Source organism: Colletotrichum destructivum, chromosome 10 (genome assembly GCF_034447905.1).
Source record: "Colletotrichum destructivum chromosome 10, complete sequence".
In the NCBI taxonomy this organism is placed as follows: domain Eukaryota; kingdom Fungi; phylum Ascomycota; class Sordariomycetes; order Glomerellales; family Glomerellaceae; genus Colletotrichum; species Colletotrichum destructivum.
Window position 1 is genome coordinate 1,849,167 of NC_085905.1, and position 14,511 is coordinate 1,863,677.

At 50.5% G+C, this 14,511-nt stretch overlaps 6 protein-coding genes across 6 annotated transcripts; 2 read left to right on the plus strand and 4 right to left on the minus strand.

Moving 5' to 3' along the window:
* Nucleotides 1-134: 134 nt before the first annotated feature.
* CDEST_14842 (Putative heterokaryon incompatibility) lies at nucleotides 135-2,420 on the minus strand (the record flags this gene model as incomplete). Its single annotated transcript, XM_062930998.1, has 1 exon — nucleotides 135-2,420. The coding sequence occupies one exon, from the start codon at nucleotides 2,418-2,420 to the stop codon at nucleotides 135-137; it is 2,286 nt and encodes a 761-aa protein (XP_062787049.1).
* A 226-nt stretch (nucleotides 2,421-2,646) lies between these two features.
* Nucleotides 2,647-4,299, minus strand: CDEST_14843 (Putative fibronectin type III, immunoglobulin-like, SGNH hydrolase-type esterase; the record flags this gene model as incomplete). The annotated part of the gene is made up of 1 exon (XM_062930999.1): nucleotides 2,647-4,299. The coding sequence occupies one exon, from the start codon at nucleotides 4,297-4,299 to the stop codon at nucleotides 2,647-2,649; it is 1,653 nt and encodes a 550-aa protein (XP_062787050.1).
* A 546-nt stretch (nucleotides 4,300-4,845) lies between these two features.
* Nucleotides 4,846-5,710, minus strand: CDEST_14844 (uncharacterized protein; the record flags this gene model as incomplete). The annotated part of the gene is made up of 2 exons (XM_062931000.1): nucleotides 4,846-5,516; nucleotides 5,578-5,710. The coding sequence occupies 2 exons, from the start codon at nucleotides 5,708-5,710 to the stop codon at nucleotides 4,846-4,848; spliced, it is 804 nt and encodes a 267-aa protein (XP_062787051.1).
* Nucleotides 5,711-6,288: 578 nt separating this feature from the next.
* Nucleotides 6,289-7,548, minus strand: CDEST_14845 (Putative GroES-like superfamily, alcohol dehydrogenase-like, NAD(P)-binding domain superfamily; the record flags this gene model as incomplete). The annotated part of the gene is made up of 5 exons (XM_062931001.1): nucleotides 6,289-6,494; nucleotides 6,554-7,113; nucleotides 7,177-7,293; nucleotides 7,346-7,368; nucleotides 7,426-7,548. The coding sequence occupies 5 exons, from the start codon at nucleotides 7,546-7,548 to the stop codon at nucleotides 6,289-6,291; spliced, it is 1,029 nt and encodes a 342-aa protein (XP_062787052.1).
* Nucleotides 7,549-8,985: 1,437 nt separating this feature from the next.
* Nucleotides 8,986-10,041, plus strand: CDEST_14846 (Putative NAD(P)-binding domain, NAD(P)-binding domain superfamily; the record flags this gene model as incomplete). The annotated part of the gene is made up of 3 exons (XM_062931002.1): nucleotides 8,986-9,601; nucleotides 9,658-9,820; nucleotides 9,879-10,041. 3 exons carry the CDS (start codon nucleotides 8,986-8,988, stop codon nucleotides 10,039-10,041), a joined length of 942 nt encoding a protein of 313 aa, XP_062787053.1.
* A 1,720-nt stretch (nucleotides 10,042-11,761) lies between these two features.
* Nucleotides 11,762-13,889, plus strand: CDEST_14847 (Putative calcineurin-like phosphoesterase domain, ApaH type, sphingomyelin phosphodiesterase; the record flags this gene model as incomplete). The annotated part of the gene is made up of 4 exons (XM_062931003.1): nucleotides 11,762-11,905; nucleotides 12,109-12,428; nucleotides 12,499-13,175; nucleotides 13,252-13,889. 4 exons carry the CDS (start codon nucleotides 11,762-11,764, stop codon nucleotides 13,887-13,889), a joined length of 1,779 nt encoding a protein of 592 aa, XP_062787054.1.
* Between the last annotated feature and the right edge of the window lie 622 nt (nucleotides 13,890-14,511).

The window sequence follows — 14,511 nt, forward strand, 5'->3', positions numbered from 1 at the left end:
ACGTTTCCCTAGTCGTTCCCTTCTCCAACCCTGAGAAAGGGTTGACCAAAGTTGATTTGGTATTGAATGGTGTTGAACCTCGGCCAGATATCTGGGTAGATGACGAGCAAATTCCTCCCCAAAAGTGACCCTTGCTAGAAGATCGTGATTGATGCCTCTGGCACAACTAGCGCCTCCCACACGCGTTCAAACCATGTATTCCTCTCATCCCGGCTGCCGCAGATGACTTCCAGCATCCCCACACGGATGTAACTACTCGTCGCATCTCTAGCGACAGCCAGGAAGAAATCTCGAGTGCGGGTCGAGAGCGCCCCCTTGTCCGTCTTGAGCCCCTTGACGTACAACAGTTCGGCCGGGAGAAAAATGCAGTGCCTGCATGGTCCCCGGCGAGCAGCCGGATCGTCGTTGCGGATAAAGCAGCGGTCCATCCGCTCAATCGAGGGATCGACCCAAAGTTCAGACTTGGCAGGCCCGAACTCGAGAGGTTCTTCTCCGGTTGCCGGGACACAGTTCTGCCACTCCCGCTGGTCCTCGCGCGCGTAGAGCAGAAACCTTCCATAAACCCTGTTTGTCCACCGTCTCTTCACGTCCCAACGCGAGCATGGTCTCTGGATCAGGATGGGCAGCCGCTTCGCCGTGACTCGGAGGAGTCCATAGGAGACGGGCCCGAACGGATCCGCACCCCCAGGAGGGCACGTTACCTTGGCGGACTTGGCTATACCGGGCGTCTTGTAGTCCAAAACCTCGGCGCCGTGAAAGACGGGGAAGCCCACTTTGCAGCCGCTTCCCGTCGAAGCCCACGACCAGGATGGAGCTATCCAGCCTCGCTTTAGGATGTTCTCCCGCTGGTGCCTCCAGTCGGCGACCGTGACGACGCGCCACATCAAATCTTGCTCGATATTCTTGCTCCAAAGACCGGCGAGGAACTCGTCGTATAACAGCTCTGCCGTTTCATGTGCCAACCCAGAGAGCGCGGGCAGCATGTCGCTCGTCTTTGTGAGGTTGAGGCACGTGTACTCGCTGACCACGCGGTGCCACCGCTCGTAGGGGTCAATCTTGCCGTCCTTTGTGACGATGGCGGTAGACGAAGCCGTCGTGTGGTTTTTAAGCAGCGCCAGATACTTTGACCGGGAACGGAGAGGCGTGTATGTACCCGAAAGGTCGATGACGTTGTGCCAACTATAGTGTTGTTTCCCTCCACACTCGCAGGAGTAGCCGTTTCCACAGTCAAAAGCCATCTCTCCGTAGTTGCAGTGGATGATCCGGCGTGAAAGGAGACGTTCTTGGAGGCACCATGCCCTGTTGAAGAGAGGGAGATACGCTTGGACCCGGTCATACTCTGACATGTTGTCTCGCTTGGCACCGATCCCGAGACCGATGGTGAAGTCGTCTTCGTCGGCGTTTGTGATCTTGAAGAAGGACGAAGGTATTGTCCGTGAGTAACACCCGCCTTGAGAGCTGTGAGACCAACTGACAGCGATGGTCGCGTACGAGTTGCAGTAGACGTTGACCATCTGCGCAGCTTCCTTTTCCCAGTCGCCCTTATCGTCCTGGATGATGCAGAGTGAATCGATCCAGAGGTAAAGAATGCCGAGTTTCCTCGTGATCTCTATCGCTTGCTGGAAGCTCGGCGGGAGCAGGCACCATGGTATGAGATTGAGTCTTCTCTTGAGGTTCTCTCTCTGTGTCATGGACTTGATCCTGATCTTCCCCCAGCAATGGCTGAGGCATACGTAGGTGCCGGTTTGACCGGCAGTTGTCTCAACTAGTCGGACGCCGGCCCGGTCTCCAGGTTGTACCACGTCGACGAGCCTTGTTGGGAGTTTCGTGTTGGTGCCTTTGCCGCATTTTTCGTGGCCCGTCTCGCAGTCGTTGAGCCAGTTTTGTACTCTTTGAAAACTAATAGGCGAGGCTGTGTCTCCCACCAAGCCGTTTGTGGGTTGAAATCGACGGAAAATGTTGACAGATCCGGCGAGGTTGAGAAGCCATAAGTAGTACTCGTTACCGTCAGGCGCGGCCAACTCTAGGGTGCCGCTATGTCTGACGGTCCATCGAACGATAGTAGAGGGCAGCAGCTTCCCATAATGATGGCTCGGGACGGCGTCGAGAATGGCCTTGAGAGTTCCGCAGCTTCCACAGCCATTGAAAGCTGACTTCTCTAGACCTTCATAGGTGAACGCTTTTCCTTGGACAGCTCTATGCTTTCCGCGTCGGATGATCTCCTCGTGTGATGCTTTCGATTGCTTAATAGTATCTGGAGAAAGCTTTTGTCGCAAAGCGTAGTCTGCGCAGTCCAGTTGGCAGCCCGCGGTGCCGAGCATGTCGAAGAAGTCGAACGACTTTGGATTTGTCATATTGCCGGGACGTAAGCCATTTTTGAGAGCTTCTTCTAAAGAAATCGGTACGATTTTGGTTGTCATAATGCGAGACAAGGCCAGCTGATCTGGCCTAATTGTCGAATCGTCCGTCGAATAGCTGTAGGGCTACACTGGTGATGTCGTCAAAATACAAGTAGAACCCGACGAAACACCTCCAACAATTTAGGCCGCCAGCCTTGTTTCTTTTCCGAATCACCTGAATTGTCAATCAAATCCTTAGCCAATAAGCGCTAAGTGCAAGGCGATCATTGGTTGTTCGCAATCGTTCTCAACCCAGAGGCACTACGGCCGAGCCAATGCCCCCGTCGCTCCTTGGCGGCACGACGCAGCTTGACCTCTCCGATTCGAAATCACCATTGTATGCAGAGACACAGAGCTCGAAGTTCCAGGCGCCCAGAATCAGAAACGTGAGGCTATAGTCCGTGGACTCCGTCTCGCCGTCCTCTGCGAAGCCCAAATCCTCGACACGACTGCGGACCCAGACAATGTATCCCGCCGCATCGTCCGAGCCCTGCCATTCGAGGTGCACCGCATTGGAGTTTCGGGTCTCGACACGGAGTTGAGTGGGAACTGGAGGCTTGCCCCGTCCGGCGACGAAGCTCCGGGCCACTGTCGGGATCCCGCCTCCGTCATCTGTCCATGTGCTGATGGACAAGCCATATTTGTGACCCGGCACCAAGTCTCGCACCGTTGTGTTTGTCCCCTTCACCCCAAAGCTAGATGGGGACGAGCCCGGAAAAGACTGGTCTAACAGCATAATCTCGTATCGACCAATCCCTAGTTGTCCCGGTAACTCTTCCCACTGGATGGCGACCTGTTGTGCGTCGGGTTTGGTGACGATGCTTCTTGGGCCTGAGGCTGTCTTTGGATGCGCAACTGCTGACGCCACTCTTGACCAGTCGGATGTAAGGTGATCGCCATTGTATGTCCGAACTTGATACTGATATTCCTGCCCTTCCTCGGTCCAGACTGAATCGAATCGGCTTACTGCGGTGCGAGACTCATTCCACGGGGAACCGTCGTCGGCGTGACTTCTCACGTCGTAGCCGAGAGCGCCATAGACCGAGTCCCAGGTCACGGCAATTCCGTACGGTACAGCTTTCGCGTCAATATTTGCTGGCATTGGGGTGGGCCGTTTAGGGATTTCCCGTGGGATTTGCAACTCATCCGTCCCAATCTCGTATCCGCGGACGAGGCTTTGAGAGAAGACCCTGGCGATCTGGAACTCCCCAAACGCGTCGGGATGCAAGCCGTCGTAGCTTCCACGAGAACAGTCGTAGCCGTCCGAGACCCCAGCCAGCTCGATAGGAGACTCCTTGGTCCCCCACTTCTTGACTGACATTCGCAACAGCCGGTTGTACCTGTCGACCATGGGAACCAAGTACTCTGTTCCGTCGACCGGAACCCGTTGTGGCACGTCGGCGATGGCGAACCTGAGCTTCGGCTCCGCGGCGCGTGCCCTCTCTATCAACTGTTGCATGGCGGCGATGGTGCCCTCGGCGTCTGTGACACCCCATCCCATGTCGTTGAACCCCAGCATGACTAGCATGTAGTGTGGTCTGAACCGCTCCACCTGGTCTCGCACCAGAGCTTGGCATTGAGTTGCTTGTTGGCCCCAAACCGAGAAATGATGAGAGTCGAAGTGAACTCCAACAGCGTAGCCGCCAAGGTCGATTGGAACACTGGCGTTTTCTGTCGGCGACTCATCTAGCAATGCCGGGGGCTGCGGCGGACGCGGCTCCTCCGGTGTCTTCGTCCCCTTGTAGGGGCCGACGAACCGGAAGTCGACCTTCTGTTGTGTGAGCCACTGCCAGAGCCTGTATCGCCATGTGAAGTCCCCCTCGTGGCCTTGGGACATGGAGTCGCCGACGACCATGATCCTGATTGACCGGACATCATTCTCTTCAAGCAAGTCACCCATTTCTGCGCGTTTGCGGAACACGGGCTTAGAGGTGTATCTGGGAAAGGGGGGAAAAAACCAGACAGGCAACTGTGGTTCCCTATCTGCCCATCTAATGTCTTTCAAGGTCCCCGTGAGTTCACGGCGGTCGGTTAGAGTTCAGTCGCAGACAGCCTTCATGGTGTCATAGCGCGAACGATGCTAGCGAATCGCATGGATGGACGCCAATTTGGTATTCCGATCTGGAATGTAACTCGTTTGTAATTCTCATCTGTTTGTTGATTCAGAATTCGACAGAGCCCTTCAAAATAGAAACACTGTCCAAAACCATAGTTTGTCACTTGAGTCAGGGTTGGCCCTAGCTCAGAGTTGACATCAGGTGAATATTTTTCTAGCATTGTGGCTGGGCGGGAGACAGACGTGGATCACGGCCTAAACCATCAATTGGACTTGGTCCATAGTCACAAGTTCTCGCAAACAGCGGGCACCACATCTGATATAGTGTATCAGGCAGTGGGCCACACCATTGGGCATGCCGTTCAATTAACGTGATCTTTGTTGATCTGTCTATTGTGACTCGCCTCTTACTGCTCTCCAGTACGTTGTGGATTCCAGCAACTCATGGCAGTCTCTAATTACCCACGGCCACTTGGAAGCAAAAGCTTCAGTGACTTCCCATCCTTTCGGGTCCCAAGGGTCTGTCCATACAATCAACCCGCCCCGTCCTTGAGTAACCGACTGAAACCCTCTCAAATCGCGGCAAAGCTCTCTTTTATCATACATATTCTCGTCATGACGCAATATATTATCTCGGACCTCGGGAAACGGCAAGATATCGATCCATGGGTGATGAATGACGGTGAGCTGTAGCTGGGTTGGTTCGAGGCTCTTAGGGATCAGGTCGTGCGCCGTTGCATTGCTATTTCCAATGACAAATCGAGACCGAGAATCTGGAGCCATTAGCTCACTTGTGATGCCCATCACTCTTGCGTTGATAATCAATGCCCGCGTTGTGTTGAACTGGATGAGGCTAAGCAGCATGTCAACGGAAGGCGCGCCAATGCTGAAGATGTAATCAGCTTCAGTGCTGAACTGAACAATAAAGTCCCCAGTGCGTTTGTTATCAGGCTCGCAGGCTGTGAAGGAAGCTAGAGTTAAAGACTCTGTTTCCTGCGGCGCAGTGGTGCTGGAGCAACGATGATTGCTAAATTTCCCCGTTGTTGTTTTTAATCGTTGCCCTTATTCCCAGCACAGTGTGGTTAGCATAGTGATATGAACTGATTTTGTGGCTAGACTAACGCCTGATTCTTTGGTGGATGCGATCCTGCATCTTCCTTCTTTCTTTTGGGTCAGTGGTGCCAGTCCAATCATTCCCTGGCCCTGCGAAAGCCTGTTGAGGCATGAGCTGGAGCGGGATGAACTGGGGAGGCATGGTTGCCGACGAATCTAAACCTGGAATGGAAATTTCGATGGATTGAGGATGTTGTATTTGCCTTGCGTCTCTGTCCGTGCTGCAAGTCTGCTGTCACTCTACTTTTCAATTACAATGACTGTTGGTCAGAAGATGAAGAGAAAAGCTAGCGGAAACACGCACGCGGAATCTAGCTCCAGATCAATTCTGACCAAGTGGCTCTTGCATGCTGCCGTAAGCTCCCCCCTCGGCCGCACCGGACAAGACCGGACTTACGGTTCTTTGTTGCTGACATGACGTGGTTGAGTGGGCCAACGGTTGGCACAGTTCACCTACTAAGGTTGAAGACAGATGTCAGTCGTTATCTCCTTGCAGATCACAGCGCTGCTATGCGATTAATTGCTCCGAATAGTTTTGATAGGAAGTTGCTTGGCTGAGCTAGGAATCAATCGACCTTCTACATCTTCAAGCAAGTGAGAATATCGGGAAGGAATACTCTCAGAGGCGACCGGTCTGTTTGGAGAGAGCCGAAATAGACCAATGAGACAAGTTCCATCTTCTCAAGAGCTGTAGCTCAATGTGGCTACTACTACACTGTTTCAAATGGTGACCACGATCTTCTTAGCGGAGACACCTTTGCGCTGTACATCAACAGCTTCCTGAATGCTTTCTAGTCCATGGCCAGTTACTAAAGGATCAGGCTTGGCCTGAAACGAGCCATTCGCCAGGGCTTCGGAGATAAACTTGCCCCAGATCCATTCACCAATGTGCTGGTTGGGCGCTTGAATGATGCTGAAAGCAACGACTACAAGGCAGTGTTAGTGACTCGTCTGAGCGCATCTTCGTGTTTGGATTATTGCTTACTATACACAGGGGCGAATCGTTCCGTCTTTTTTTCACTGGGGAGCACGCTCGCCACAGGGACTTTTTTGTTGAGTCGATCAAGAATGGCAGAGATGGCATCCAAGCTGGAGTCTTCGCCAATCGCGTCGTACACCCCGACGAAGTCGGTCTCAGCAAGAATGCTAGCAATTTTCTCAACAACATTCGGAGACCTATAGTCAAAGACCGTACTGGCACCCAGACTTTTGACGAACTTGTGATTGGCAGGGGAAGCCGTAGTGATGACAGTCACACCTGAGGCGGTCGCTAACTGAATGGCGGTTGCGCCAACGGAAGATGCGCCACCCCAGATCAAGACACTCTTGCCACTATTCTTGGGATTCGTGGTAGAAGGCAACGGCAGACCAAGAAGTGCCTTCTCATACAGGCCGGCGCATGCCGTTGAGATGGCAAGGGGAAGGACGACAGCTTGCTCGAATGTCATGAAGTCGGGAATAGTTGACACCAAAGACGCAGTAGCGACTAGGTAGAGCTGAAAAGCAGAGTTGGCGGGGTTCCTCGTCATGAGACCGTGACAATGTCTAGATCCACGCGATTAGCTTGTGAATGCGCCAGCATAGAACTTCTAGCAGAGATGGACTCACGCGATGACTCTGTCGCCTTTTTTAAACCTGGTGACGCCATCGCCAACCTCCTCTACAAGGCCGGCAGCATCTTCACCTAGGATAAAGGGGAACTGTGATAGGTATCTTCCATGTGCCCTGTAAAGTATTAGATCATGGAGATATAGGACTGGATCTGTAGAGAACAAACTGAATTTTCCAGTCAACAGGATTCTATTGACCAAATTAGCCCTAGAGGATCTCGGGAAGTGCGAGGAAAGAGAGACTAACAGCAGAGACTGCAAAGGTTCTGATAACGATTTCTCCAGTTCCCGCAGTAGGCATGGGTGCTCCATGAACGGCGAAAGGGTGCTGCAAGGGGGCAGTGATCCAGGCAGCTTTGTTCGCAGTCATTATGTTGCTAGTTGAGTTGATCAACGAAAAGATGTTGAGACGCTGAGAACTGGTGAGTAGAGTTCCAAATCAACATGTCAGTAAGGGACTTCGAAGATCTATTTATCATCATTGAGCATACATGTGTAATATGACATGAGACCGCAACTGATTTAGAATTAGTAAGAATCTCTGATGGTTCTAGCAAGCATGTAGACAGTGGCGGCTATGCGGCACGACTTACAAGGTTGTGACGTTTTCCAATCAAATAGTCTCGGCCAACGTTTAGCCCTTGTACACACCATGAACGCAAAGGTACAAATGGCACCTTTCTTTTCCCTCCAAGTGGTCAACAGCCCCATGGCATCATCTGGTCTGACTGTTTCGCCCAAACAAAGTTTATGTGTACATTATTCAGCTACCTCTTGTCTGTGAACCCCACTCAGCCATCCCTTTCCCCCCATATTTTAGGCACTCTACTGACGTTACTTCTGTAGCTCCTGTTTGGGGCATGTAATTACATGACGCACTAATGCAAGTTACTGATGTTACTAGCGTTGCGGGTCATACATGAGGCCAACTCCCGCTGGGCCGTGGTGTTAAGCCGATCAGTTTTCCATCAAACCTGTTCTGGATGATGCTATCTCCGGACAAACGATCCGAAAGGGAGAATATATACGTTTTTCAGAGTCGCCAGTACATACCTTAGAACGGCTCAGATCGGTAGATGTCTCCGTTGCTGCGGGTCTATAATGGGATTTTACACAAGTCATTAACTGAGAACTCAGGGCGAAGTAGAGTGAGATTACGCAATGGCACCTGCTTGTCATTAGGAGACAAGCGGTTGAAAGTTTCCGTTGCCAAAGAGCTTATCAAAATTAGGTAGAATAGGTCTGCACAGTAATGGTGAAGCAGGGAGACCAAAGGTACTAACGTGGGCTATTTAGATGGAAAGAGATAGAAACATTGTCGAGACAATCATAATCCATCCTTAGACCTTTTAGTTGTTTTCTGTGCATGTGCCGGTATTTCTTTCTATTTAGGCCGGAAAAATCATAAGCTCCAGTCTTGAGTAATGGAAAATTTGACCGAGGAATGTTTGTAATGAGATGGTACTGCGTAGACTTGTCCATCTCCCCTGTGTTGTAGGATAGGAATGAATCCTCGGAGTCTACGGAGTGGAACAAATGTAACATCATCCTGAGAATCAAACCATGCTTTACGACCCATCAAAAACGTGCAGAATAGTCCCTTTCGATGCATATTGAGTGATTTATCAGCACCAGAAACATACGGAAGCTCTTCGGAAGGTGTACATGTAGGCAAAACTCTTCCAACTTTTCTCCCCGACAAGTCTCGACCTGATTTTCATCCTTTGCCCTCGAAATCGTTGTAACCACTTGTCTATTCCTGACTTTTGTATTATTCTCAGACGGCCAGTCACTCTCTCGCTGCAAAATGAGTGTGCAAACCGTTATTGGTGTCGCGGGGATCTCTTCCAAACTGGCGCAATGCATTACGAAGGCATTGCAGCGTTATCAAGGTGTGAAGATCAAAGGCTTATGCCGTAGTCCAGAGAAAATCCCCCCGTCAGCTCTCAAAGAGTACAAGATTGAAGTGATCAAAGGCAACTTTGACGATGAGGTCGCTGTCCAACAATTCGTCCAAGGCACCGACGTTGTCATCTGCTGCTATTTTGGGGGCTCCGACCTCATGACTTTAGGCCAAAAGATCCTCATCGAAGCCTGCGCCAAAGAGGGTGTCCCGCGATACATTCCGAGCGACTTCGCAGTTGACTACGCCAAAATTCCCGATGGCGAACCGTTCCCCAAGGAATCCGCAAAGATCATCAAGAAATATCTGCTGGAGAAGAACGTTTCAGGAGTGCATGTTCTTGTCGGTGGTCTAATGGAGACCTTTTGGAGCGAATACTTCGAGATATATGATGCCAATACCCGAACAGCTTCTTACTGGGGAACTGGCGAGGAGAAGTGGGACTTGACAACATTCGAGACTGCGGCTGCTTACACAGCTGCTCTTGCCGTCGACAAGCAAGCCGTTGGAGTTTTCCTCTGTAAGTTGACCCGGTCGTTTCCCACCTGCAAGCGTCAGATCATCTAACGGGACCAGTTCGGGGCGATTGCAAGAGCGTCTTCGAAATCAAGGAGGCATACGACAAAGTTAATCAGTCGTCCCTCCAACTGAGACGTCTTGGGTCTCTATCCGACCTCTACGATACAGTCAAAGACATCCACAGGAGAGATCCAAGCAACCTCGCATCTTGGGGGCCCAAGTGAGTTTTACATGATATGTTTTCCAATGCTACAGAAGTGTGCTGATGCCCAACTCAGAGCCTTTATTTTCTGGTGCACGAATGGTGTTGCGCACCTTGGTAACGAACTGGACAACGAGAAGTATTCTTACATTGTCCCAGCCGATGTCGAAGCCTTCTTGAGAGCCCACAAGGACACACAGGTCGCTGTTGCCGGCCAGAAGATCGGATTTCAGGGATGATGATAGCGTATATTCCAAGCAATATTTCTGCATTTGGCTCCGGCATCACTGTTTCGTCTTTGACAGTGGATACAACTCATTCATAGTTCTTCTCAGGCTGTTAACGCTGCCTTGATTTAAGACAGAAAAATCCATGCAGTTTCTGTCATGCGTCGTTGCCATGCCGTTGATGAACTGCGCACTCTGATACTGGAGGCCTTTGCCCCTCACCCCCAGAACGAAAGCATCATTAGCGTAGCTACACCACGAGATACAAAAGGGAGCTTCTGGAGCCAGAAGCCCCAACACCAGTCTATCTCTCAAACTTGGCCGGTAGCAAATTCGTGCCAAAAAGTCCAACAGGACTTGAGGCCATGGTCGATGGAGTGATCCCTCCCTCAGCCGTCAGCTAAATTTCACTAATTTCTCCGAGAATTGTCCGAGTCAGATAGGACTCGTCAGGAAGCGGCTATCCGAGATGAGAATTCATTGGAAGAGGAGCAACTTTTTGAACCAAATCCGTATCTCGTAGTGTTTGTTGGCACGGATGCTGCACACCGCGAGGTCAACGCTGGAATCTCGGGTCAGGTCAACGGGTAGACAGACGCCTCACACAGTACCCGCCTGACCCAGTCTTAGCCCCTGTATTTCTTTAGGGCGTCAGTAGGTTGCATTAGCGCTAAAGTCTAATGGATGGACTTTGGTCTGATATCATCTTCTAGGTAGGTACCTAAGGTAGGTAGTCATACTAGCTGGGCTGGGGTGGGAAGCACCAAGAGTCAAGGATGTTGGCTGGTCTGGCAGGACCAGAGCTTGTGAGTGAAGTTAGTGTCTGGCTGGCTATGCTAAAGTCGTTAAATCAACAACAGGCACTTAATCTGGGTAAACAAGTAAATTTTCAAGATCGAAGGCATAAAAGATTTGGAGAACAGGGAAACATGACTATCATCTGGAGCATAACGACACCCTGGTATTATCGTCAGCCCTATTTAAGGGGGAAAAATCAGCCCGAGAGAAATTAGGGCTCACCATGTGACGGGAGTCATAGGTAAAACGGCCAGCTCCAGCTCAGCTTCACGGAGTATGTTTGGGGAGACACCAAACACCTCGGAAATAAATACAACATCGGTAGACAAACCCGAAACCTGATCCGGGTTCGTAGTTCCATGGAAAGGAGCAGGGTCATCATTACCCGAGCAAGGTTACTACTCAGTGAGGGATAATTTTGTACATGTTTGACTCGGTGCCCCAGGAAATTAGTTATTAATGGACTCTGCGTGTGGCTACATATTTCCCAGTCCTTCCGTTCCCCCATCCCGAGGCACTAGACTGTGTTGCAGATGCTCGTATTGACCGAGAGACAGCTTGTCCCGCTGATCCACTATAGATGCATTTCCTGATTGGCCTTAGAGCCGCACTCGCATTCGCCTAATGAAGCCTACAAATCAAGCCGGCAATCAATCAGCAAAACGGCAGCGCAGTGTTCGGCAAGCCTGACCTGCTTGAAGATGGTCCACTTCATGAAGGAAACTATATAGATTGAATTCATACGGTATTTCCTCCTGGTGAGTTTTCATTCTGTTGCCACCTTCATTGTGCTGAAGTTTCTCACTGCTTACACTCGTTCACTCATTGTTCTTACACTCATTATATCTTGTTTTCCTGGCTCTTGTCTCCCACACATTTTACTATGAAGATACTCACAGTTGTGCTTATCGCGGTGAGCCTCAACTTATGGGGCATGATTGGGGTCGCCAACGCCAGACAACCTCCCGAGAACCTGAATCTCCAACGCCAGGAAGATATCAGTCAAAGTGCTATCCCGACATCAGTCGATGGCATCCTCGAGAGCCTCACAAGCAATAACAATTGTCTTGGTTGCCAAGTGAGTCACCTGTAGATTCATTAACATACAAGATTTCTTATCAGAAAACAGGGTATTCTCCTTGTCCTGCGAACACTTGCAGGTTTCGGAGATGACGTCTTTGTTGGGGCGTTGAAGCAGCTTTGCTTTGCTGCATCTGTAAGTTCTATGCCTTGGTGTTTGTAACCCAGTGCCATCTGGTGAAGACTGCTGATCGGTTACAGTCCGAAGATGAAGACGTCTGCGACGGAACAATCACTCTTGAAGGTCCTGTGATCGCCTCGAGCCTTCGCGACCTCACTCTGGGCAGTAAGACAGCTCAGGTCTTCTGTACTACACTTCTAGGTCTCTGCAATTATCCCGAAGTCGAACCCTACACCGTTCCAGTTCCCTCACAGCGCACAAAAACGATCACTAACCTCAATGCCACACTCAACACAACTCGGCCTTCGGTGTTTAAAATTGCACATTTCTCAGACATCCACATCGATCCCCTTTATGTCACCGGATCCAATGCGAACTGCTCAAAGCCTATGTGCTGCAGGTGAGTCTGCCATGTATTTCAAGATAGTCCTACCCGTATTAATGTCTGTTGTTAACATGCTCTGATCCAGGTCTTACACTCCTGCCGATGAGCCCGGGAATAACGACTTTCCTGCCGGCCCGTTCGGAGATCATAACTGTGGTGCCCCTGTGAGCCTCGAAAAAAGCATGTACGAGGCCATCAAGGCGTTTGCGCCCGACTTTGCAATTTTCACAGGGGACATTGTTGACCACGCCATTTGGAATACATCTGTTGAGCAGAACTCAGCTGAGATCAGCATGGCGTATCATCACATGTCCGATGCTGGCTTGCAGATTTATGGCACCGTTGGCAATCACGAGATGTCTCCAGTGAACGCAATACCACCCGCTCACCTCGGCAGCGGCGCTCAATGGCTTTACGATGTCTTGTCAGATGCATGGAAGACTTGGATTGGGTCCCCTGCGAAAGCGAAAGAGATTGGAGCCTATTCAGTCCAGTCACCTAGGACCAATCTGCGCATCATCTCCATCTCTACAAACATGTGGTACACTCTGAACTTTTGGCTTTATCAAGACGTCCAAAAGGACCCCAGTCACCACATCCAGTGGGTTGTGGATGAACTGGACAAGGCAGAGAAGGCTGGCGAGCGTGTGTATCTTGTTGGCCACATGCCAATGGGGACCTCCGATGCGCTTCATGATGCATCGAATTACTTCGATCAAGTCGTCAACCGTTACAAGTCAACCATTGTGGGCATGTTTTTCGGTGAGCTCCCATCTCAGAATTCTTGTTAGCAACATGTCTTTGCATCTTTGTTGCGTTTTCTAACCGAGCTCTTCAGGACACACCCATTTGGATCATTTCCAAATCAGCTATTCCGACTACGAGCGCCGAACAGCATCCAACGCGGTCGCCGTGTCTTACATAGCCCCCTCAATGACACCGCTTTCCGGCATGCCGGCATTCAGAATCTACACTGTCGATACGGCTACATTCAACATTCTGGATATCGATACATATGTTGCCGACATGAATGATCCCACGTTTCAAGTCCACCCCGTATGGAAGAAGTACTACTCGGCGAAGGAAGTCTACGGTACCCTCGTCAACCCGTCCATCTCACCAAATGCAGAACTCTCTCCAGCGTTTTGGCACAATGTGACTGTGGCGCTGGAGAATGATCCTGCAGCTTTCGATGCATACTGGACACGTAAAACCAGGGGTTGGAACGTACCTCCCTGTGATGGCGACTGTCGCAGTTTTGAGATTTGCCAGCTTCGTGCCGCTCGAAGCCAAGACAACTGCTTCGTACCCACACCCGGAGTTTCTTTTGGGATCAGGGGGGAGAGAGGTGAATATTCCATGTCAGCGGAGTGTGGTCGTTCTGTGGCAAGAGAAACCATCGGGTCTCTCGCGATCAAGAAGGATCTGCTTAAGTTGTTGGTGAAGCTACTGAAAGAGAGTCAGGGACATCGGTGATTCTTGTCTTTGGTTTATGATTAAATCTTTCGACAATTCGTTTACAGATTTTATATGGAGTGGTGTTTTAGACGGGTAACTGTAGGGCTTGATGACTTCTCAAGAGCTACTTGTTGCTATCAATTCTCTCAGGTATAGGTACAGAATAGAGTACTAGCTGCTTCAATCAACTCGGCTACGTAGAGGGTGAGATGGAGTTGGAGTTCGCTGTCCCAAATTCTCCATTTTCGAAGTGCATGGTCCACAGTACTTGATTTCATAGGTGCATTATGCGTGCCATGCTCGATTTTTTGTTTCGGAATACTTTTGTCGTGTTTTGTCTTGAACCATTCATCAAGTGTATCAGGCTCAGGTGCTGTGTTGCGATTGTGGTTGTTGTCGTAATTCTAGTTATCGCCAGACAACAGTCCGGGAAAACATGGCTTCTAGCAGTGCGCCATTCTTACAGGGCGAATTGAGTACAAGTTTGGCTGAGATTATGATAACTTCACTTGGTTTGTATTGTATTTATCGTCGGAATGAACGTATCAATAACCTGGCTGTGTCACGTTCATCCGAGCCGCCTGACGGGATGCAACTTCAACCATCGCTTATGGTGATTGAGTCCCTCTCTTTACTTCCG